Consider the following 26,982-nt stretch of genomic DNA (forward strand, 5'->3'; position numbering starts at 1 on the left):
CTTAAGAAACAGTCCCTTCTGTTAAAGGGCTCACTATCTAACCACTGTATGTAAAATTTTACATATTAAAATGGTATACAAAAAGTTACAATGATGGAGCCACTATGGAAAATAGTATGGTTGTCCCTCAAAATAATTTAAAAGAGAATTACCATATGATCCAGCAATTCTACTCCTAAGTATATACCCAAAGGAACTGAAAGTAGAGTCTCAAAAACATATTTGTCACCTAACCTATGTCTATAGCATTACTCATAACAGCCAAAAGGTAGAAACAACCCATATGTCCATGAAAAAATGGATAAACAAAATGTAGCATACATATACAATGATTATTCAGTCTTAAAGATGAAAGCAATTCTGACTATATCTCTACAACATGGATGAAACTTGAAGAAAATTATGCTATGTGAAATAAACCAGTCACAAAAGGACAAATACTAGATCATTCTACCCATATGAGGTGCTTAGAAATGTCAAATTCACAGAGATGGAAAGTAGAATGGTGGCTGCCAGTGGCTGGTGGGAGGAGGAAATGGGGACTTGTCTAATGGGTATGGAATCTCAGTTTTGCAAGATGAAAAAAGTTCTGGAGCATTAAGGTTGCACAACAATGTCAATGTACTTAATGCCAAAGAACTGTACAACTAAAATGGGTTAAAATGGTAAGTTTCATATTATGTATATTTTACAATTTAAAAAATAAGTTTAAAAAAATGTTATACAAAATTATATACAATTGTTCAATGCAAGACAACAGAAGGAAGTGTATGACTTATCATTGCATTATATAGTCAATAAATCCAACCACAGTAATTTGAATAAGGTCATTACATAGTTATAAGTGGCAGAACTGGTAAACCTAAGTAATCTTACTCATGTGTCAAAACTTTTAATTATTGCTTATATTGTCGTTTTTTTTTTTAAAGATTTATTTATTTATTTGACAGAGAGAGGGAACACAAACAGGGGGAGTGGGAGAGGGAGAAGCAGGCTTCCCGCTGAGTAGGGAGCCCGATGCGGGGCTCGATCCCAGGACCCTGGGATCATGACCTGAGCTGAAGGCAGATGCTTAACAACTGAGCCACCCAGGCACCCCTATTGTTGCTCTTTAAAATATTATCTCCTTAAAAGTCAAATATCTCTCAGTACGCCCTGTGTGAACAGCTACATTCTTTCAAAATTATAAATGGCAATAACATCTGTATGTATTTACCACATGTCAATCTGTGTTGAGTACTCTGAAGAACCGAGAAGCACATCAGGTGGCCGGTACCACAGAGTGACGACTTCATTGGAGTAGGTCTTCGTGGGAACTGACTTGGCTCTGGCTAGCCCTTCATAGGGAAAAGAGAACAATTAAGAAATGGCTATAATGGATTTCCCAACCCTTATCTTCACCATGACTTCAGTCACAAGTTTTTATGTCTGAGACAGCTACTCTCTAGTTTCCTGAAGTTTAAAAAATCAGTTTTATGAATTTTTTTTTGAGTGTGCGTGGTCTTGGGTAAGCAAATCTTTATGTAATTAAATAATAACAATTCCACAATCAGAGACTATGTTTATTTTTATGCATGTGAATGCACCTGATACAGTGCCTGGGTTAATCTAAACTTAAGATACTTGCTTTCAATGAATCATGGTGCCAAAATTATTTCCAAGTGGAACTTAAATTAATGCCAAATATGCCAATGAGACAGAGTTTCACTTCTTATAGCTATAGGCTTCTGTTACCTTTTTTAACCTGATTCCAACTTTCATTTGCTATACCAATTTTAGTTTTCTTAGACTAAAATTACACTGCTATTGTGTACTTTAAGTTTTAAGTTATATTTAAGGATAATTTTAAATAAAATGGACCATGCTGCCTTTGGCTATTATTAATGTAAATGATGAAAACCCTGTGCCACTCCTTTGCCAATTGAAAATGGAATTCACTGGTTATCCAGAAATAAAGGCAAGAGTTACAACTTCATCTCTTGAGCCACCCGCATGAGAGTTGTTTTTTTACTATCTCTAAGCCTCCAAATTCTGATCACTTGAAGAAGCAACTCTAAAAGATACCTGAAGAAATATAAATTTATTCTAACATATAGTTTATTTCAAATAACACAGAATAGTTCATTTTTAGGCTGTGATTTGTTATGTATAACTTTATATATTTGATTAAAATATTAAATATGAAAAATGTAATAAAAGGATAATTCAATACTTTATTAAACTGGATAAAAGCACTAAAAACCAGAAACTTAAATAGTTAGGCAGCACTCATACTATTTTTGTTTAGTATAAACAAAAAGCTAAACGGTATTAACTGGAACAACGTTGATACTAGCTTATTTAATTACAAGTCTTACTCTACCAACCCAACTTGATAAAATAAGTTCAACAAATTATTTTCCTACCAACTTTGATAATTAGCAAGATGTGGAGAGCTTTCTAGTATCTCTTCCTGATATTAACAGTGGGTTATGTGGGAACAAAAGACAGGGCCACAAGTTTGCTTGTTCTATAACCTATAAGCATAGCATCAAAGCAACTGCAAGTTACAGTTTCCTCAGTACCTTACTCTCCTGCTCCTGAGAGAATTCTGAACTAGGGTGCTTGTTCAAACAGACTCCTGGTTCACAATTAGTATTTCAGTATTGGTATGAAATGAAATAATCTCTTTCAAACCAAATAATTGTGATATGGTATAATTATAGAAGCCATTTTCTATTATTAATGAAAATGTTTGTCTATATTAGTACTTCCCTAGATCTGAATTTCATCAATCACAGGAAAAAGGATAGAATTTTCAAGATCAATTTACAATAAAATACTCAAAGTTATATGACCCTCCCTTACTTGCGGTCCTTAAGTATATTTACTATACAACCAATAAAAAAATAACTAAAAGCAGAGACAAAACTGATTGTACTATCTCATGGAATAATCAGAATTTCTCGTTGGCGTGTGAAAAGATAAATTTGCTTGGTTTGCTTTGTTAGAAGCAAAATTTAAAGCACTTACAGCATTTCCCCCAAAAAGTAAATTTTTCATTTCTAATAGCCAAGCAGGGCTTCTCTATCCCTGCTATTCATTTTAGGATTAAGGAATAAGGACCAGTAAATGCAGCTCAGCAAAAAAAAAAAAAAAAACAAAAGAGAGAAAATAACAATTATGAGGAAAGTAACAACATAAACTGTGCCCAAGAGACTGTATAATGTACATGAGCATATGCAAATAACTCGTAAGTTTAAACACATGTGACCTATACCCATTTCCTTTTTTTAAGGAAGGAACAATATTAACCTACTTTCAAATAGTAAAGTTAAATGAGTAAAAGTATAGGAATTTCCTGAACAAACTCACCACTTAGTGAGTTTTTAATTATTAACAAAGCAATACTTGAAACATATTTTCAAATTTAGTGCAATACTCCAAAAGTAAAACTACTATTATCACTTATGAAAAATGATGAAGTGCTAATTGTAAAAACTGCACTGGCTTTTTAAAATCACATTCTATTAGAGTACTGAAACTCTCAAAATGTGGAATATTAAAAAAAACAGAAACAAAAAATAAAGCTACTATAGAAAGTTTCTTTAATGTAAAAAAATTTACTTCCTAGAAGCAAAAGGAACATGTAATCTCATTAAAATTGGGTTAGCTAAAGAGAGACAGATAAATAGCATTCATTAATTAGTTAATAAGCATATAAAATACAAAGTCATGATGGCAAGAATATTAAAGAACCACCTTTCACAGTAGTGGCATTTAAACTCTTTAGTCACAGGACCCCTTTTACTAAAATTTAAAATTACTGAGGACCCAAACAGCTTTTATTTATATAGATTGATATTTGCCATATTAGAAAAACTGAGAAAAATTTAAAACTTATTCATTAAAATCACCACTTATTATATATTAACATGAATTTTTATGAAAAATATTTTTTCTAAAGGAAAATAAAAATTAGTACAAATGGTCTTATTCAAATTTTTGTAGTCTATTTTAAAAGAAGACTCTTAGATTCTCACAACTGCTTTTGCATTCAATATGTTGTGATATGTTGCTTCGAAGTATAGGGAGAGAATCAGATCTCACACATACGAAGTTGGAAAGGGGAAGAGCATTTAAACAGCCTTTTCTGAAAATTGTGCATATTCTTCTTTGACACTACATCAGATTTAATTTCTTAAACATTATGTGGTAACTGAAATTACATTAGTAAACTTCTCATACTCTTGGTACATTAAAATTCACTGGTCTATCTTGTACTTTAAGTGGATCTTTTACCCATGCATGATTCTGTAGTATCATGTAAGTACTAGTCATTTGGAAAATATTGATTCCCTAGGTTATACAGATATTCCAAATGCTTAGATTTCTAAACATATCAAAAAAAAAATATTTGTTAATATCACCACTGATCTCACCAGTAAAGTCTTTTAAGTATGGGAAAATATCGAGCTCAAAGTGGCAGATCCAAATTTCCAAAATTTAATTTTTGCTTGAAAACTCAAACCTTCCTATTGGCAAGAAATACTTTCAGTTGTTTTCCTTGAAGTGACAGGCTCACTTATTCCCAAGAAAACATGCGCCAAAATACCTAAGTCTGAGTACCCATGGTTTGTCCGTCAGTCATTTTTTTTAATGAAAATGATGTTCTTGAAAAAAAGGGTTAATTCAGTTTGCATTCACATAAACACTATTCCTTGAGAAAACCATAGTATTTCCATGTACAGCAAATAGGTTTTATGTATACTTCTCATTTCATTACATAAAATACTAAAAAGACATGTACTTAAAGATGGAGATTTAATAAAATTACTAAGTTTTACTGCTTCATCAAATATCTTTTTATATGTAACTGACACTTTTTTCCTCCAAGGGTATATAGTGGTGAAGAACATGATGACTACTAAGTACAATTTGGTGCCACTGCCTTAACTTATATTAATGCACCAACCAGTAGCTTTACCCCTTAGTGCTTCTGGACCATCACTGCAAATATTAACACAGTGAAAAAGGCAAGTAACATTTAGTATAATTTTGATAAAATACACCTTTGGAGATGCCCTGAAAGGGTCTGAGGATGCTTAGGGGTCTAAAGACCATACCTGAGAACTGGTGCCTTTTGGCATTCATGAACATAACTCACCCACCAAAGTTTTATCAAATATCTTATTCCATGGGCTACAGAGAAAATTTCCAAACTCACATAAAAGCAATCACACAGTTGTTCTTATAAATGTAACCACCTGGAACTACTTATAAATATCTTATACATCCATACCAAAATCTGCTAGCTTTAATTCTCCTTTTTCATTAATGAGTAGGTTCTGTGGTTTCAAGTCTCGGTGCAATACCTTTCTTCTGTGGCAATATGCCAAACCACGTAGAATTTGGTACAAAAACAGCTACAGAAACAAATGAATAGAAATTAGTCTTACAAATAATAAGACAATGCTTTGGTAAGCATGTTATGGTAAACAAAAAGCAACTGGCCTAGAAGAGTTAAAGAAAAAAAAACTCGCATCCTTAAGTACAAAGCCTTTCCTGATATAGTTGGTTCTCTGAATTTTACAATTTATTTTATTTTTTTATGAAAATAAATATTGAAAAGAAAGTGAAATGAAACTCTGCATAGTAATAGTCCATTTGTTATAGAAAATGATTTAAAATAAATATATCCTCATAAGCTCACAGGCCTACTAAGGCTTACAATCTGATTATGATATTCTGGCAAAACAACTAACCAACATCTACCCCCACCCGCCAAAAAAAACCTGATCTGGGACAGTGTTGTTAAAATAAGGCATTGGAACTGGTGGTTTTATAAAAATTCTGAGGTGTCAAAGAGAATGGTGCTGCATAGCTCTGGCAAATTACGTGCTATAAAAATAACCTAAACCAGCTTCTATCACCCACCCTCTGGGTACTTTACTTTCTGCACCTCCTACTCAGCCTTCGAAATCTGCTATGATTCAGAAAAGGGAATTAGCACTGTAGAGCTCTGAATGACTCTCTGAAAAAAGCAATTCCTATAAAGCTAATGGTAGAATTTTTTGTACATTTTGGTAGAAAAGGGGATGTGGAACACAGAAGGTCTTCAATTCTCTGGAGTTGACGAAAAAGAGCCTCAAGTACAGAGGATTCAAGAATGTATCTTCAGCTTACATGTAGGTGAAAAATAGAGCATTAGGACATTAAGAATAAGCCAAGGCAGGAAGCTGAACAACAGGCCTGAAAAAATTCTAAGCAGCAGTTTCCACACACTACATATTTATATGTTTTGAAAACTCTAAAATTACTATTTCTATATATTCCTGTTACTTTTTATGTCTGAAAAATATAAGCGCTATTTAAAATGACACACTAAAACATACCTTTACATTGTGCATACTCATGATGTTTCCACAGTCATCCATGTACTGTTTTAGGTCTTTATCCTGAAAAAATACAGTACTTTACTATGTGATACATACTTCTCAGAAGGCATGGCTGATTTACTTAACAGTATATAATTTTTAAAAGTGTTTTTTTTTTCTTGGAGAAAAGATATTGAATGCACCACACATAATTTAATTCAATACCAATAACTAAACAGCAATGCCCTGGGGCTGTGAACTCAATTTCCTGTTTTATTACAGCAAAAGTAAATACTGAATTTTTGTTAAATGCTTACCAGATACTCAAAAACCAGAGTCAAAGATTTATCTGTATGAACAATATCATGTAAGGTTACTATATTTGCATGTTTTAGATCCTTTAATAGTGAAACTGCAAAAAAGAAAAGAAAGTCAATTATTTAGTCTGTGGTAGCCAGACTATAAAAACCTGAAGTTTAACACATGAACTGAGTGTAAGATTCTCTTAAGTGTAAAACAAAAATTCACCAATGGGATCTGTAGTATAAATTTTAACAGAATCATTTTTTCTTTTATTTAATGGCTTTGGGCTTGTTTTTAATATTTAAAACTATTCCCAATGTTATAGTAATATTCTCCATAACATCATCTTCTGTTTTTTTCAAATATTAACTTATTGAGACTTACAAGATTAATTTAGATATAGTTTAAGATACCATTTTTTCCCTCCAAATTGCTCATGAGTTGCTTTTCAAGCCATTTTCTGGATAATCTAGCTTTTAAAAAAAAATGGTATCATGGTATTTACATTCTGCATATATCAATTTATAGTTTGCTTTTCCCCATAATATATAACATTTCCCAATGTCAAATATTTATCCATGACAATAATTTTTAGTGACTTCATAGTATCTCACTATAAACTATACAATAATAATACTGTTAAATATTTTGACTTTAAATATTAGTTCTAATGTCTAAGTATATCTCCAGTCCTCTATATCTGAGCTCTTTCTACTTACAAAAAAATGAACTCTTGTTATGCAGCTTTGGTTTTAAAACATTCCATATAGACTCTTTCATACATTTTGCTCACAAAGATCAAATTTTACCTTCTCTTATTGCTGTGCAGGGTGCACCTTCTTCATGTTCTAACCGGATCTCTTTTAATGCCACCAAATTCTCTGTCAATTTACTTCTTCCTTTATATACTGTCGCATATGTACCCTATGAAATATATTTTCGAAAGACACATCAAAATATCCTAAGAGTCTGTCTATAGCATCTATTCAAAAAAGAGCCCTAACTAAATTCCTAATTTGTAAGCATATGTTAAAGTCCATTTTTGCAAGGAAAACTCTACCATTGTAGAGTTTTAGTCTTGGTTTTCTTACAGCTAAGAGGACTTTCAGTAGTACCATATGCAGAGCCTCCATATTCTTATAACCCTATGGAATGCCTCAAAGTATGAAAACATAGAATATTTAATTTACTTTTTGTACTTTTTATCAGATTAACAACGGGATCAGTAGCTTTAGAGTCAAAGGTACTTTACCTACAGTGGTATGCGGACTTTGAGGCAACTAAGTGAGCATATTAACTGAAAACTGAAAATGTAACTGACACAATGTTAAATTAGAAAAATTTTATCAGTTCTCAGACTTTTCAGAATTTGTGTACCTTCACTCTCCTTTAAAGAACAAATATGTTCTACAGGAGAGTTCTTCTACCATTGCCAAGATAGCCCACAAATTCTCTTAAGCTTCCCTGTTAGCTAATTCCATTATTTTCTGGTTGGCCCTCTCACCCTGGAAGACAAACCACTTCAAAATCAGTCAGTACTAGTAACAAGTTCAAGAAAACCAAGGTCTTCTTAGCCAAAAATTTCCTTAACCTTCAATGAGATGTGTTTTTATCTTTAGAGATAAAATTTTGATTTTTCGCAGGTTTGAACTCATTCAATTTCCCACATGACGGCCAGGAGGCTAATAGATGCCTATATTGTGTTACCAAGAAAGCACAATATTTTTTGCTTCAATAAAAGATTACAAGCTATAAAAAATACTCATTTCCTCTCAAATTGATGGCATAATTTCAAGAATTGAAGGTTTTCTTCCTTCTAACATTCTGTTGCCTTTTTGGTACAAGATATAATCTTTTAGACAATAGTGCTTACGTTTTTTTTTCTAGGTTGGTAGAAATGGTGGCCTAACTGTGGAGTTTGGATAATGAACAAGAAAAAAAAAGGTGCTTTATATTTTTGAAATAAGTATCTGCTTACCTCTCCAAGCTTTTCCAATTTGATATAGGTTTCCATTTTTCCAAACCCAATTTCTGACTGAAAGCAAACAATAAATTTAGTATTCTTAAAATTTCAATCCATCTCTTCCTCAATTTCTTTTTTTAGATATTATTCTTTTTCTTTTTAAAGGAGTGCACTTTATTTTTATTATTTCTTTTAAGGTAAGCTCCATGCCCAACATGGGGCTTGAACTCACGACCCCAAGATCAAGAGTCGCATGCTCTACCGACTGAGCCAACCAGGTGCCCCCCTTCACCAATTTCTGAAACTTTCCTGCTCAAGAGTGTCTTGAATAGAAAAATCTGATTACAATTAAATTGTTGAACATCTGTCAAGTTTTAAAATTTACCCAATGTTGGAACATTCAAAGGTTCTAAAACATCAAAGTTCACAATTAAAACTGCTGAACCATCTTTTTATATAGATTGGTTAACATTCTAAGAAAAAATGTTTAAGGCCCTGAGATTTTAAGATACTAAAGAATTTTATAAAAGACAACTACATGATTTTCTTTCTAGCAAAACTGAGAATTAAGTAATTTTCCTACATATGTTATTCCTTCACCAATTTTCGACTTCTCTAGGACGGCCTGCAAACAATAAAATACTACTTGTTTCAGGTTTTCTAACCAAAATGCAATGAAAAAGACAAGTGCAAGTCACACTCCATTACGGATCAGGAAACACAGAAGTAGTAAGTCTAAATCTGACACCCCCACACTTTCCCAAAAAGTCTTTAAAAGTAGGTTCTCAAAACCACTGCTTTTAAACTTTGAGCTTGTTTGCCTCACTTCTGTATGGAGTCAATAAATGAAGTAGATGGAATACACCCAAATATGTAATGGAAACCTAATATTTAAAAACTAAAAACAAAAAGCCTCAACACAAAAGATTTAACAAAAAAAATACAGAGATGAAAACTTAGGGATTGAGAGAGCAGCAACAGAAAAAAGATAAACAACAGAGGAGTAAGAATCTTCTTAAAATTGCTTTCTCGTACTCCTTTGTAGATCATGGAAAAGGCAATAATCTGAAGATTCACTTCTGAGTGTGGTGCTCATGCCCTTAAATGAATAGCCAGTGAAAAGAAACAATGTTCTTTTATACATAATTTCAGCTCTCAAAGTTATATAAATAATACTGGATCCTTAAATACTGTGTTTTAGTCCAACTGTGAAGGTTCAAATATGCAATTTTTCCAGAGGTGTTGAATAAAATAAAAATGGTACTTGACAATTTGACTTAACATTTTGAACAGTAAACTGCCCAAAGTTGAAAGGCCAAAAATAGCACAGGTCCCTCAAATAGACTTTTTTTAATTAAATTTTATTGTTTTTAGTAAAGCAAAGTTGACATTTTTTATCCTTTTGTTATAATGATTTATATCCTCTTAAAAGCCAGGAGGAAAACTGTATGTCTTTTAGTACTTAATTCAACTTTGCTAAACTAGTAAAAACTTCGCTCAGAGGTGGTATTAATGGATGACTGCAAAAATTTGGGGAATCTTTAAAGTTTTTCTCGCTATGTGGTATTTTCAAGCAATTTTATCTAAAAAATGTGATTTTGGAACTGTCACACACCATCCACCGATGTGCATTGTCTTATATGTGACTGAGAGATACTAAGAGATGCTTTCTATTATCAATAACTATGGAGAATAATAAGGTGAAACTACAGTAGGTAACAGTTTCCAATTACAAATGGAGAAATGGAGTTTTTTAACTTTAATAGGGAAAATGTGGCAAATAGCCCACTATTTGGTACATGAGAACCTGATCCTGAATAATCTTTTACTATATGTATAATCTATTTATAGCCTATTTAGATAGGATCTTAAATAACTACTTTGAAAAAACGCTAATTGCCAGTGTCACATAAACTATGGTAGAATGTGTTTATTTTCTTATACCTATCTCTAGAATTCATTAAAATCACAAATATGGAACTACTACACTTCTGCCATGAATTTTAAGTCTTGTGCCATATCTTAAATGAAGGGAAAAAAACTGTATTGATAGTAAATGGAAACTAGCATAAAGAAAACAATCAATGTGCTCAGAAAAATGAAAATATCATCTATAATAATGAGAACCACAAAGAAAAATATGACTGCAAGCTCATTAAGAGCTGGGAAATTTTCTTATTCATTCTTTTATCTTAAGTAAACAAATACTAGCACTCCTTTAAGACATCAAATATACTTTGGTCCAATAGTCCAGTGGCTATGACAAGAATGCTGATATTTGCTTTAAAGAGTATGTAAGTGGACTACAAATTGACTGTAAAGATAAAAATGTTATAGAGATTACTGTATCATATGAAGTATATAAGGAATAAACTAAGGGATGATCAAATATTAATATCATAAAGTCAGTCTTCAGAGAATGACATTTAGTGAGATCATTAAAATATGCTGAAAGTCTACTTTTTATTTTATTTTTTAAAAGATTTTATTTATTTATTTGACAGAGAGACAGCGAGAGAGGGAACACAAGCAGGGAGAGTGGGAGAGGGAGAAGCAGGCCTCCCACTGAGCATGGAGTCCAATGCAGGGCTCGACCCCAGGACCCTGGGATCATGACCTGAGCCGAAGGCAGATCCTTAACGACTGAGCCACCCAGGTGCCGTGAAAGTCTGCTTTCTAAAAAGGTAAATACTGTACTATAATTATAAAGTTTAATTTAAATTTGAATAATCTATAAGATAAAGAGCATTACTGAATTTCATCATGCAGGCAGGCAGAGAATTCAGACAAAAGGCATAGTTATACTAATGAAATTATCTGCCAGAATAAAGTGTAACCACCTCATTTAAAAATTTCCAGCCTTAAGGCTTTAATAATTACATGTAAATATTACTTAATCTTTAAATGAAATTTTTAGAAAATTTTGCTTGCATTTTTATCTGCTGAACATGACAAGATTAACAATAGATATAATGACTAGCTTGTTGACATGCTCTCCTACAGAAATTATTCAGAGGACAGAGGACAAAGTTCATTTATCCAGCATTTACCAAGTACAATGCTAGGTACTAGGGATATAGTAAAGAAGACAGAAATGATTCCTGCTTTTGTGAGTTCACAATCTAGACTGAGTTCCATCATTAGATTATTTTAAAATAGTTTAAAAGTTTTATAAAAACAAATAGCTAAAGGAATCAAACAGTAAGCTTTATATTTTATTTTTTAAAGATTTATTTATTTTAGGGGCACCTGGGTGGCTCAGTCGTTAAGCGTCTGCCTTTGGCTCAGGTCATGATCCCAGGGTCCTGGGATTGAGCCCCGCATTGGGCTCCCTGCTCAGCGGGAAGCCTGCTTCTCCCTCTCCCAGTCCCCCTGCTTGTGTTCCCTCTCTCACTGTCTCTCTCTCTGTCAAATAAATAAAATTTTTTAAAAAAGAGAGACTTATTTACTTTATTTTTTTAATAATTTTTTATTGTTATGTTAATCACCATACATTACATCATTAGTTTTTGATGTAGTGTTCCATGATTCATTGTTTGTGAAGACTTATTTATTTTAGAGAGAGAGACAGAGTGCAAGCACGAGCAGGGGGAGGGGCCGAGGGAGAGAATCTCAAGCAGACTCTCAGCTGAGCACAGAGCGGAACTTGGAGCTCAATCCCATAACCCTGAGATCATGACCTGAGATGAAATTAAGAGTCAGATGCTTAGCCAACTGAGCCACCCAAGTGCCCCAACTTTATATTTTAATAAAATATAAAAATCTACTTAGTTATACTTTCCAAACAAATGAAGATAGTTTTTTGTTATTTCACTGCTCCAAGAGAATACCTGGCTTTTTTTTGGCAGCCCCAATCAAATTCCTGTTCAGATGACTCTTATGGCATAAGCACATGAAAACTTTTTAAAAATCCAAAATAAATTATAATTTATAATAGCCTTTCTATAATTAAATGTAACCTGCAAGTGGTATTGAGCATTGTGGGAGATTTCTGGATTACTCTGGCTCTGCCAACATAATCACTGTATCATGGTTGTAAAGATTTTTTTTCCCAAGTTTTTATTTAAATTCTGGTTAACATATAGTGTGATATTGGTTTTAGGAGAATTTAGTGATTCATCACTTACATATAACACCTAGTGGTCATCACACAAGTGCCCTCCTTGAGAGGTATTAACATGCTAGCAATGCAGTCTGAGCTTAAAAACAAATGAAGTATGTGCAAAAGTTCTATAGATGCCATACTAAAAGTGAATGCATATATAAGAAACACAGGCACAAAGGGAGATTTTTTCAAACATCCATTTTCCTCCTTGTGAGATTATGGAGTTACTGTTACTGTTAGAAATGTCCGGGGCAGAAAAGAGATTGAGAACCTTTATTCTACTTGCTAATCTTGTGTTCCAAAAATTGCTGTTACCATCAGTATGATATGATCTTAATTCTGTACATAATATACCAAAGGTAAATTAAATTGTGAGTGGACTTTGAGCCTCACTTCCACACCCCATGATATATTTACTATTTCTAAGAGACATCAGGACTTGATACACTACTTTTTCACCTACTCATAGAAATAAAAAAGGACTACATATGATATATATTGCTCAAGCCATGAATGAGGAATCCAACTCATTGTTAGGAACAAGCAGATTCTGTAAATGTGTAAAACCTATAATTTCAATATAATGAGGTAAATTTTTTATATAAAGACTCTCAATCTACTAGAGCTGCACTTAACAGTCACAAAAATTCCACTGGGCATGCCATCATTCTAAGTGAATCAATGTTCTAATGAATCTTGACTACTGGCATGTGGGCTTTCCACTAATCTAATGTGTAATTAAATATGTTAAGAGTTAGAACATCTCACTTCTAATCAACCATAATGAATATTAAACAGCCTTTCACCAGTCCAATAACCAATATCTTTAACATGAGATAAAACAACTAAATGTAATGTGGTGTCCTAGATGGGACCCTGGGACAAAAAAAGGGCATTAGCAGAAAACTAGGGAAATCTGAATAAAGTATGGAATAGTAGTAATATACAAAATGCTGATTTCCTTAGTTGTGACACACTAAAGTAATGTAAAATGTTAATAATAGTAGTAACTGGGTATGTGTATAGGAATTCTTTATATTATCTTTTAAATTTTTCTGTAAATCTAAAATTATTCTAAAATAAAAATAGGAAGAATTTAGTCAAGAGAGGGAGACTGAATATATACAAGTGTACAAGGATGACAAAAATATTCTAAAGCATCCTGAGGAGATGGGATAGGAAGAAAGACAATTCCTCAATATTAAAAGAGGGTGCCTGGGTGGCTCAGTTGGTTAAGTGTCTGCCTTCGGCTCAGGTCATGATTCTGGTGTCCTGGGATCAAGTCCCGCATTGGGCTCCCTGATCCGCGGGGAGTCTGCTCCCTCTGCCTCTCTCTCTCTGTCTCTCATGAATAAATAAATAAAATCTTTAAAAAGAAAAAGAAAAAGAAAAAAAAAGAAGGATGAAAGAGCAGAATGAGTATAGGTGTAGATAGATTTGCACATCTGTTATTCAAAAAATGAGGGGGTTTCTGGTTATGGCTTTTCTCTTCTTTATCATGTAGGAAAAGAGATCATCTGCGTATATTGAGAGGGGAAGGGTTAACCAGAGAAAAACAATATAGGGTAGCCAAGCAATTCTGAAGGTTCATTTTAGGCTGATGATGATGATCATAAATTTATAGAAGAACCAATTAGCCCTACTGTAGGTCTTTCTTCATCAGAAGTTGTGATTTGTTTCTTAATTCCTACTCAAAGGATGTATGTTATTTTAACTACTCCATGTGTTATACATTGCTCTTGAATATGCAAAAATATAAAGTTTTATACTTTTAGAAAGACAAGGTTAAAATTTTATATTTTATCTTGAAAATATTATTTTATTTTTTTAGATAAAGAATACATTATCCAGGGGTGCTGGGGTGGCTCAGTTGGTTAAGCATCTGATTCTTAATTTTGGCTCAGGTCATGAATCAGGGTTGTGGGATTGGGTCCTGCGTTGGGCTCCGTGCTCAGCACGGAGTCTGCTTGAAACTCTCTCCCTCTCCCTCTCCCTCTGCCCCTCCCCCCACTTGTGTGGGCTCTCTAAAATAAATAAATCAATCTTGGGGTAAAAAGGACTATATTATCCATGGAAACATGAGCTCTAACACATGTGAAGAATATATTTCTTCTCCCATCTCCTTCCATCCACTCCCTAATCCTTCCCCTTCATACATAGACCTAGGGTAGTGAAGAATAATTTTCTAATATACTTCAAAAGAAACCAAATGCTTTAGTTTAGCAAGGTAGATGAATAATGAAAAGGGTGCATTAGTAGAAACCAAAACACAGCTGGCATAATTAATCTGAAATCTATAAACCACTTTAGATCAAAAACCAAGGAATATGAGTAGGAATACTCAATCACAATAAAAACTCCATCACTTAACATTCATTAGAGGGCACTGTTTTCCTTAATTTCATGTAGACTGAAAAAGATAGCTCCTAAAGAATAGCTTTAACAATTATGTGGTGATTAAATCATACCTTTAGTTCCAATCTGAACACTCAATAACTCCAAAATTTATCTTGAGTACTAATCTTAGATAAAAATCGATAGCCAAAGAACACTTTCAACCAGGTAATCAAATGGCAAAGCTATTTAAATAAAAATGTCTTAGGCAGTGATGCAAAACTATGATGATCATAAACCTGTATACCAAAATCCAGTTGGCGCTATACTTTTACTTTATTATACACTGATGAATGTCAAATTAACAATGTGCTCATGTTATATACAGCATAAGGTAATTTTATTCTTTAGAATATGTAACCCAACAGAAGTTTTCGGTGGATAAAAACATTCCATGATATAATATGTAAAAAGGAGAATAACAACTGCTAGCAATCCAGGAATCCTCAACTGCTCCTTCTTCAGACACAAAGTTCAGCTGAGTACCAGAGGTCCTGCCTATTTTATCTCTACATGACCCTGAGGATCTGGATTCTACTTCCCATTTCCACATGACTGTTGCATCATCCCTAATTTTGAATAAATTCCTAATCCATCTTCCTGCCTCTAGTCTTTCTCTCGTCCTACTTCATTTACACTTTTCCTGAAGCCACTGTTATGAAACAAAAATGTGATTACATCAGCCCTTGTTTATATCAATACCTCTGAGGCCCATTACATGGGATGAATGAAGTTCAGGCTCCTTGCCTGGCCTGGTAGCCAAAGCTTTTCACAGTCTGGATTTATCCTATTCTTTCAAGCCTTATTCTTTAATCTTATTCCACATTTACCCTTCATATCAGTTATAATTTCCCCAACATACCTACATTCATGCTTGTGGGTATTAGTACATCAAGTTTCCTCTGCTTAGACCACCCTTCTACCCACTGTCAACCTGAGAAGTTCCTACCCGTCCTTCTAGAGCCAGCTAAAGCACTATCTCCTCTGTAAGCCTGTGATATGCAAAGTCATTTTACTTGCTATCTTGTCTGTTATCCCACAGCACTTTTTATGTACCTCTACTATAGGACTATAACCATCCAAAAGAGATCCTTACATATACAATCACCTGAACTTATGTCAAAGGTGACACTGCAACAGGGAAAGCTGACCTTTCAATCAGCAGTGCTTAATGCAATTGCAAGGGTCAACTGGTGCATGGTAGAAGATATTTGCAAGACATATAACTCACAGTTTCTTTATATAGAATGTATAAAGAATTTCCATAAATCAATAAGAAAAAGGCAGAAAAGAGAAGAGACGACAGACTTCAGCAGTTAACTCACAAAAGAAGGTATATCTAAATGGCCAATAAGCATTAAAAAGGTGTTCAGCTTAGTCATCAGAAAAATGCAAATAAAACCACAAAAAGGTAACACTACACACTCACCAGAGAAGTTAAAAATTTTTTAAAAAAGAGACAATATCAAAAACTGGCTAAGAAGAACAAACAGAACTGTAAAATACTGATTTGAGTGTAAATTGGTATGACCCACTTTGGAAACTCTTTCGACAGTGTTTAGGAAAGCTGAACATATGCACACAATCCGATCCAACAGTTCCACTCCTAGGTATGTATTCAACAGAAATGCTTACATATATTAACCAAAATACATGTACAAGAATGATGACAGAACCACTGTTTTGTAATAACCAAAAATTAAAAACAACCCAAACATTTAAATGTCCATCAACAGGGAACTGATAAAGTATAGCATACAATGGAATACCATGCAACAGTAAGAACAAATTAACTATAACTATATGCAACAAACTAGATGAAACATGAGCATAACATTCAGCAAAAGAGGCCAGCCAAAAAAAGAATACATACTCTATTCTTCCATGCATATTGCACAATATAAACTTGAATACACATTTTTATATATTTGTATAAAATGTATTTTAATAATTTATATAGTCATAATTCAAGTTCAAAAGTTTAAATATGAATAATCAGAAATAATAAAAGTATTTTTAAAATAAGAATGTGAATGTAAATGAAGATTTTAAAAAGTCTTTTGCGATATTAAAATATACTACAAGCATTATATAACCAAAACAATGGGAAACAGGTAAATCTAATCTTTGGCATTAGAAAGCAGGGATGTGGCTACAGTTGAGGAAGTAAGAGTAGAAAGTAAACAGAGAGGGTGGCAGGAAGGGGATTTTGGGACTTCGGGCATTTTCTTTTATTGATTTGGGTACTGGTTACACAGGTATGTTAACTTTGCAAAAAATACACTGAGCTATATACCACAATAGTTTATGTACTTTTCTGTATCTGTAGTATATATTTAATACATATTATATACTTCTAGCATATATTAATAAAATTTTTCCAAAAAAAACCCAGAATATAGCTTAAATTGTATTCCAACATGCATCTTTAAACCCTTAAGAACTGGAAAACAATAAAATCCTAAAAGCAATGTAATAAAATTTAGTTATTAAAAAAGCAAATATAAAAATTAATGTAAAATGTTTACACCCAGAATATCCAAACAGATTTGATGGCATAGATATAGGAGACTGAAAACTTACTAAAGAAGCTCTACGAGACCTTCGGCTCATTGGTTGATCAAACGGTGGACTGTTTATCTGCAATTTTTCAAGATATCCATCAGGTATTCTGATATCTGCAGGCAGTGATAACCGCTTATTTAAATCCTTTATTTAAAAAAAGGGGAAAAAAGGTATTTGTAGGTAATCACAAATAGAAGAGACAAGAGCATTTCATTTTTGAATTCATGGGCCCTACTATATTATTTATTAATGATTAGTGGCTGTAAGTTTTATTACAGTTTTAAAGTTATACATGTTGATTATATATAATATCTGAATGCAAACGCACTTACTGTAAGCAAAAGTATACAACATAGTTCTACAGAAATGGTACCCTCAAACCCAGTTATTTCTGAGTCCTTTCACTGGTAAATTCCACATGGAATTTACTTAGACATTATTATACCATGTAGGAAGATGCAAAGACTACCAGAAAATGTGACCAGTTTAATAACTAACCAAGCAGATATTGTAAGGTTTTGTATGCAACATAGTGAGACAACTGAAATCTTTTATTAGTGCTGTATCAACAGAAAGAAGTAAAAAGCAACAAAAATCTCAACTAAACAACCTAACTTTACACCTAAAGAAACTAGAAAAAGAACAATGCCCAAACCTAGTAGAAGGAAGGAAATGATAAAGATTAGTATAGAAATAAATGGAATAGAGATTTAAAAAAAAAAAAACAAAAAGGAACAGATCAATGAAACTAGAAGCTAGTTCATTGAAAAGATCAACAAAATTGGGATGCCTGGGTGGCTCAGTTGGCTAAGCATCCAACTCTTGATTTTGGCTAAGGTTATGATCTCAGGGTCAAGGGATCGAGCCTGGTGTTGGGCTCCGTGGTCAGCAGGGAGTCTGCTCAAGATTCTCTCCTTCTCCCTTTGCCTCTCCCCTGTGTGTGCATGTGCATGCTCTCTCTCTCAAGTAAATACATCTTTAAGAAAAGGATCAATGAAATTGATAAACCATTAGCCAGACTCATCAAAAAAAAAAGAGAGAGAGAGAGGACTCAAAATCATAAAGGAAAGATGAGAAATAACAACCAACTCCACAGAAAAGCAAAGGATTATAAGAGAATATTAGGAAAAATTATAAGCCAACAAATTGGACAACCTAGAAGAAATGGGTAAATTCCTAGAAACATATAACAACCTCCCAAAACTAAATCAGGATGAAATAGAAAATTTGAAAAGACCAATTACCAGCAATGAAATTTAATCAGTCAGTTATCAAAAAACTCCCAACAAATAAAAGCCCAGGACCAGACAGTTTCACAGATGAATCCCACCAAAAATTTAAAGAAGAGTTAATACCTATTCTCCTCAAACTATTCCAAAAATAGAAGAGTAAAGAAAGCTTCTGAATTCATTCTATGAGGCCAGCGTTACCCTGATACCAAAACCAGATAAAGACACCACAAAAAAAAAAAGAGAACTGCAGGCCAGTATTTCTAACATAGATGCAGAAATCCTCCACAAAACATCAGCAAATCGGATCCAACAATACATGAAAAAAAATCAGGGGTGCCTGGCTAGCTCAGTTGGTAGGGCATGCAACTCTTGATCTTAGGGTAATGAGTTCAAGTTCAATATATTTAATAAGTATTAAATATATTTATATAAAAATATACAAATATATATTTATTATTATATTAATATTTAAGTGGGATTTATTCCAGGGATGAAAGGGTGGCTCTTAAGGGGGGGGGCATTTCTATTCCATTTAGTTATAAAATGTGAACTGGGAGAAATTAGAAGGGAATCTTGCCTATATTGTCACACCAAGAAACATAAATCCTATAAAAAATAAATCCTTACTATCTGTAACAGTAACCAAACCATAAAACAAAATTGAGATGTATAGGGACTATGTAAACGTTTAATGAGAAACACATAACTCAAGTACAGAAATATATACCATATTCCCAAATGGTAAGACTAAGTAATGAAAAGATAATCGTTCTCCCATATTAAATGTTTTACATTTTACATAATCCCAAACAAATCACAATAACTTTATTAGAACAAAATATTTAAAATTTATCTAGAAGAATACACAGAAAGTAACATCCAAAAACATTCTAAGTAAGAACACATATGTGTGTGCAAGATGTGGAAGATGTTAAGAAAGAAGTCTTTCAGCTATTATAATATACAAAAGTAAGAATATCATCAAGGGACTGTCACCTTTGGGGCAAAAAATAAATACAGCTCAATGGAAGAGAAAGTTCAGATAAAAATCCTAATAGTAAAAAAACTTTTAAACATATGATAGAAGAAAAATATATTTTATTATGATATAATTATAGTGATATGAACAGATACCAAGTTGATCTCAAGAGTTGAAAATATTAATTTATCATTTAGAAAACTGATATTGTTTTTTAATTGATTAAGAAGCAATCTTTTATCAATAAAAATGCAATCAACCAACGGGACAGATACCCCAAGCACTGTAATCTCAACTCAAAGGCACCAAAAAAAAACAATATTCTTAATTCAAAACATGTTCAATTGTTTTGGAGAAAACTATTTTAATCTATAGTATATAGTGAAATAACATGCATTATCAACTTTGATCTCAAGGTTATATATGAGCCATTAATTTTTTTACATGAAAACATAACTTATATGTTCTACAGAAATTAGTAGGTATAATAAGCCATAAAGGAAATGATACCCATATTTATAATATAAAGCAAAAAAAAAAAAGCTGGTGCTTATTTTATGTATACATTTTGAAATCTGAAATAAAATATTTATAGAATAAAATACTAAGTATCCGGATAAACCTCAAAAATATAATTAAAATCATATTTTCTAAAAAGAAAACTTGGCTAAAGTATCATTCTGAATTTCCAGTATTTTTGAAAATTCACATTTCCCTTACAGAGACCCTACATGGTTTTTGCGGATTGTTAAACATAATTAATGTATACTTGCCTTGGGATAGTATATAATTAGAAAGAAGGAAATATTCACAAGACTATTCATTACTAATGCAAAGAAACAATTTTCTTACAATGTCATCTGCCTTCATGAAAATTTTCAAATGGTCATTTACTGTTTGATGTGTATGTGTATTCATACACACAAACACACATACGCAGGCATATGGTTACCTCCATTGAGATCCGTCTATGTATACGATTTCTAAGACAAACGCCTGTAGGTGACTGTACTTCATCAGATGATGTCCCAGAAGCTTGGTCACTCTCACCATCTGATCCCATTTTTAGATTTTCATGAACAATATCTGTATCACAAAATGAAACACCATTTATCTTCAAAGACATGCATTATACCTTACTATATCACATAATTTATTATCACTACAAATAAGATATAGATAGCCAACACATAAAAATCATAAAAGTTTTTTACATTCTGGTTGCTCTGTGTAGCTAATAGATCAAAACATAACTCAGATGTCTTGAAAGAGTAGTGACAAACCTTTCACACTCAGATTATGAAAAACTATGAAAATAATTAACATCCAAGTTATTATCAAGGGCTGAATAATAAAATTACAGACTGGAAAGAACATGAGGATTATTTAGTCAGTTCTCTGATTTTCCAGATCTGGGAACTGAGACTTTGAAAGGTTAAATGATTTTCAAAGGTTACACAGCTTAGAGGCAGAGCTAAAATAGAAACCTGGTCTTTTGCCTTTTATTTAGTTTACTATTTTTTCTGTAAAATAATGTGCCACTGGGTCTACAGCCAAATGATCTACTACTTTGAATATTCTTAAAAAATAAGTTTTTAAAGCCATTAATGGAGCTTCCCCTCTCCACAGTGTTAAAAATTTAAAAAAAAATCAAAAATTATTCACTGAATATCTATTTAACTACAGAAACAAGCTTGTGAATCTGTATGGAGGAAAAAATATATTTAAATTACAAAACAAAGAGGTGTCGGGTTTTTTTTTTATTATTAAAGATAAAAGTTAAATGGGAGTAGAGAGGAGGAAGATTAATTCCATCTGGGAATATTAAAAACAAACTTATATAACTTGTATAATACCTGCTCTATATTTGCATTTGTCAATCATCCTGTAATTCATCTAGCATGAATTGCACACCAGAAACAAACAAACGCTAAATATCAAACACATCTCTTACCACTGGTTCTCTTTATACAATTATTCATTCCCCCAAAAGTATCATATTGTTTCATGCTACAGTGCTTTAACACAACACACTTCCCCCTCCTTTTACCCATAAGAGATGCCTTTCCCCAATTTAACAATTTGGTGAACTCATACTTATTTTTTCAAAACTATATTCATTTGTCATCACTCAGTAAAATCTTCTCTACTCCCAGACACAGATGACTATTGTGCCCACACCTACCACAACCACTGCACTGAAGTGCATTTTTTGGTTTCAGATGATTTTATACCAAGTTAGGAGATCCCTGGGGGGCAAGATTTAGCTTACTCACTTTTATATTCCCCACACTGAACAAAGTACCTGGTGTTTAGAAAGTGGTCAACAAATAATCCCATAAATTAAATATTAACTAAAAATCAAAGAATGCACTAGGTAACTATATCTCTTCTTTCAAATGAAATGTTATATGAAATACCAACATGTAAAAAAAATAGTATTTTATAGTTACAAATTTGTATTTTTAATGAATGTTTGCTGATGAAAATGAGAACCATTTAACAAAAAACTGAACTCAAGGATCTTATCAAATCAGTCTTAAAATTTCTATATTTTTGTTTTTTGTCTTGATAACACATTATTTTTTAGAGAGAGAGAATACATGTGCATGAGTCGGGGGGGGGGGCAGAGGGAGAGGGAGAATCTTAGGCAGATTCCACACTCAGCGTGTAGCCCAATAGGGGGCTTGATCCCACAACCCTGAGATCATGACCTGAGCTGAAATCAACAGTCAGATGCTTAACCAGCTGAGCTACCCAGGTGCCCCTTGATAACACATTGAGAAAATTCTTACACTGATAAGCAGTTGCAAATATGATAGTTTTTAATAGACTGATATGTAATTTAAGAGTATACTTCAATTACATAAAGATTTCTGGAGAAATTTTATACTAAGATCTGAACAAAAAATTAACTTGGCAATAAAAGTCAATGTATTGGTAACTGATTGCTAATCTGATGGTATACAACACATCTGAGGTCAAGTATTCTTTTCTGTCACACTTTTAAAATGTTAAAGATAATTTAACCATGCCTTCTATTTCCAGCAAAATCTGAAAACCTTCCTTCCTCAAAGAAATATTGAATAAGATGTAATAATATTTTAAAATGCATAGCTGAGTATGAAAGAATATGTGCATGATACCAAGGAAGCAAAGACAAAGAGAACTGAGAGCCAAAAGATGTTATGTATAAATTGACTCCGTTACTCTCTCAGGGAGGGGTTGTTGATCTTGGTAAGAAAATGCTTGGGTTTAGCTGCCACACTAGGACAAAAGAGGAAGCGTCAGGTGTCCAAGGTACAAGTGAGAGTTTCCTAAAGAAAGGCACAAGACTCTTAAAGTACTATAAAGGGCAGACTTAAATCTGTTCTACTGCACAAGGACTACAAAGGAGCATATGAATCTCAGACTATAAATAAATACTTGAGTACCGTCGGACTCAACCAAGAAATTGTTCATGTCATTAATGAACAAGTGTAGTTCCAACATGAGTATCCGTATTTTCATTTCCATTATTAACACAAAAGTGAAACAATGAAGACCATGTCAAAACTTCACTCATTTGTCACTGGTGTGAGCAACTTCTTTGCTGAATCAGGTAATAGTTTTTGAGTACTGGAAGAATATTTACTTCTCAGATGGCTCAATTTTGTGCCACTCACAACTGTAAAAGCTACAGATACAACACACTTTTAATCTGCATTACTAACATTTTCAATATTACTTTCTTAACTTCAGACCAAAGATCAGCAAATGTGACCTGTTTTTGTAAAGTTCCTGAGCTAAAAATATTTTCTGCATCTTTAGAGAGTTATTTTAAAAAGAAGAATATGCAACAGAGATCATATGTGTCCCACAAAACCTGAAAAATTTACAATCTGGACCTTTGCAGGAAAGTATGCCAATCCCCAGTCTAGACAACAAAACAATATATCAAGTCCTGATCTGAAGTCTTTTCCAGTTTCTCTGAGGTGAATACTCCCTCCATGGCCAAGTTCAAGCTACAACATGACCATCACTAAGCATGTAGTTGGGAAGAAATGTACATACTATTACATAAAATTTTGACTATACAGATACAACAGAAATAACCCCCAAAGCAGAGGTAATAGTAAAGTGTAGTAAAATAATTTGAAAATAATGACTTTTGAGGATTCGTTACTTTTGTAATTGGCTTACTTAATTATAGGTTTTTAACACTTAAACTTTAATAATGGCTATATTTAACAACCAGCTTGGAAAACTCCTGAAAATTTAACAATCATCTCTCATGAACCAGTGTGAGACAACTATAGCACACCATTCTGTAGGTTTACACCTATAGGGATAAAGGCTACATACATTTCCCCATAGGTAAAACCCCACTATAGATAAGCTCACACTCCCCAAATTAACAAAACACATGAGGAAATAACCTGCCAAGGAAGCAGATTAAGCAAGGAGTAAAATAAAACCCTCAGAAACTTCAGTAAATATGTCATGAGACTATAAGATCATTTATGCTTAAAATGATCTTAAAAATCAAAACATGATAGTAAGATGCTATCAAAAAAGGCCAGAGGAAAAAAAGACCAGAGAAATAAACAGAAACTGGCAGGCATATATTTTTCCTAAATATTTAGAATGACATAGTGATGTAAGAATAGCAACTCAGGTGACAATCATGTATATGAATCATTGCACTGGACTATCGTATGGTGATAATCCGCAGTTACCAGGGTATGACCCTAAATTAAGCACCATCTTGAAATGCCATTCATCTTGAAATCTTGCATCCATCTCCTAGGGGTTTTGTTTTCTTCCTGGTGGACAGGTTTTCAAATGTTACTCCTCTGTATTGTCAACACTAGTACCTCTCTAGAGCCTTCCATCTTTCTGCTATCTCTGTTATTTTCAATTTGATTTTTATTTTATAAAAAAAATCAGATAATAAAGGCTGGCTGACTTCCATACCACTATAACAATAGCTACTACATGTATGACTTACAGTCAGAAAGTTTAAAAAAAAAAAAAAAGGACTGTTAAATTACCTAATCTGCTTCCATTTCTGGGCATTGCCATGAAGGATCCAAGGCTTCCTCCAATAACGCTATGTGGTCTCCGCAATGGGGGCTTCTTGAAGGACCCTGTGTACTGATGGAGGAAGGAATGCATACTGTGAGAGGTTGGAGGCCTGCCATTCTTCACAATAGGCTCTGTGGTTCACAGTATCCAAAATCATTCCATTAACAGCCCAAGATCCAGGATCACATGAAAAGGATTGAGAAAGCAAAACAGAAAACAAAACAAAAGGTTTATAAGATCAGTAACATTTAAGAATTCTTTGGCTATCTATACAAAGAACCAGAATTAAAATAATTTCCATGAAAAAATACTTACAGAAAATACTTTAATATTTGAAATTGGTCTAATCACTTAAGTAAGTACTTCTTATATAACCAAAATTGATTAGCAATCACAAAACTACTAACCTAGCCCATAGATTTTATCCATTTGCTTATTTTAATATATCCCAAGTTTGTTTCCAAACTACTCCTACATTTACTAACTGTCTCATATATGCCTTATAATTAGGCATGCTATAGAATATAAAAGACATGGTCCTGGCCTCAAGGAATTTATATCCCTATTTGCTAGACATTCAAAAGGTATGTCAGTTAATGGATAAACACAGAAGTACTTAAGCATATATCAATATAGAGGTTCTGAAATTTCTTACCCAAAATTTGGGACTTTTAATATAAAGAGTTTTTTTTTTAAAGAAACCTCAGACTTATAAACAAGCAGAAACATTTAAAAAATACAGAATACTTAAGTTATTTAATTATAAATGGGAGAAATCCTGTTTTGTAATGCTCATGAGGAATTTCATGATTCCTTAAGAAGAGCTCTAAAATAGGTTAAAGACACGATGAAGTCTTCTATGACAAGTAATTAGTCTTTTGTATTAGAATTATGTTTTACTGGTAGCAGCTAAAGAATTTTAAAAGGAATTGGGCTTCTCTGAATGCCTTTTCTCCTCTAAAATGGAGCCAGCTCTTTTGCAGCTGATAATCAGGAGTAAGAATATCTACTGATGTGGTTTCCCCTACCTGTTAAGGTTTATCAGACACCAAGAACAAGAAGACCACGTGGCCTGCACCTCTACTAATAATGGCTACATAAAAGAAGATGGGAAAAGGAGGATGGGGCCAAAGGGCCCTTGGGGCTCAGAGAGAGCCCAAGTTATCTAATTTGGGTAGAACACCAGACTGGAAAAAGGAAAAGTGCCTAACTAGTAATAGATAATATCTGTCCAAAGCTTCCTATGGCTTATACATTCCTTGGCAATAGCTGGCTGATCAAAGATTTGGGGGATCTTAAAATAACCAATGATTTAAGAATGAATGGGGAAGAGGTATCTGAAAAAGTGCAAAAATTAAATAGTCAAACAGTGTAGGATACAAGTTAGAACATATAAGAAAAAATTTTCTCTTTCTAGGTTATACTATTTCCTATCTAGAATCATAATAAAATACAGAATTATTCTGCCTATAGACAACATGTTTTAGTTGCTCTGTAAAGTTATCCTAGGGATTAGAGCTTTACAGTCTTGAGGAATATAGGAGAAAAAAAGGAGATCATAAAAAACATTCAATTATTCAGAGGCCATTTATTTATTGTGTGCCTACTATTCCAGGTCCTGGGCATCAACAGGTGAACAAAACAAGCAAGGTACTATTCTCTAAGATTATAAGATCTTATGGAGGGGAAACAAATAAGAAACTAATGAATAACAAAAACATCAGATAATGATAGGCAATATGCAGAAGAGAGATGACGGAAAATAAAGGAGTAGCTATTTTACACTGGATACTGAGTAAAGTTCTCTCCGTAGAAGTATTTTTGACAGAGATATAAATGCAATAAAGAGCCAATCTTGGGAAGATAGGTGATGGTGAGTTAAAAGATAGTCCAGAGGGTAAAGCTACTGCAAAAGTTGACATGTGGCAGGGGTAAAACTTTAGCATGTTTCAGTATCACCTTCAGAGACTTGTTAAAATACAAGATTGCTGGGCCCTACCCACAGACTTCCTGACTCA

General features: G+C 33.1%; 1 protein-coding gene across 5 annotated transcripts in view; it reads right to left on the bottom strand.

Annotated features, from left to right (window-relative positions):
* Positions 1–26,982, bottom strand: part of CDK17 (cyclin dependent kinase 17) — a 114,013-nt gene that overhangs the window by 11,871 nt on the left and 75,160 nt on the right. For all 5 annotated transcript variants that reach the window (XR_003609627.2, XM_028105429.2, XM_028105428.2 and 2 more), the window contains exons 3-11: positions 24,931–25,095; positions 20,850–20,983; positions 17,705–17,830; positions 8,638–8,694; positions 7,469–7,583; positions 6,674–6,768; positions 6,375–6,437; positions 5,282–5,405; positions 1,217–1,337 (exon numbers count right to left, since the gene is read on the bottom strand). Coding sequence is in view for 4 of the 5 variants with exons in the window: in XM_028105429.2 (XP_027961230.1) it covers positions 1,217–1,337; positions 5,282–5,405; positions 6,375–6,437; positions 6,674–6,768; positions 7,469–7,583; positions 8,638–8,694; positions 17,705–17,830; positions 20,850–20,983; positions 24,931–25,095 (1,000 nt within the window). In the remaining variant the exon portion in view is untranslated. The remainder of the gene's footprint in view (positions 1–1,216; positions 1,338–5,281; positions 5,406–6,374; positions 6,438–6,673; positions 6,769–7,468; positions 7,584–8,637; positions 8,695–17,704; positions 17,831–20,849; positions 20,984–24,930; positions 25,096–26,982) is intronic.

This window comes from Eumetopias jubatus, unplaced genomic scaffold (genome assembly GCF_037043125.1).
Source record: "Eumetopias jubatus isolate StellerSeaLion01/CBP00866 unplaced genomic scaffold, mEumJub1_p1.0 scaffold_8, whole genome shotgun sequence".
Classification (NCBI taxonomy): domain Eukaryota; kingdom Metazoa; phylum Chordata; class Mammalia; order Carnivora; family Otariidae; genus Eumetopias; species Eumetopias jubatus.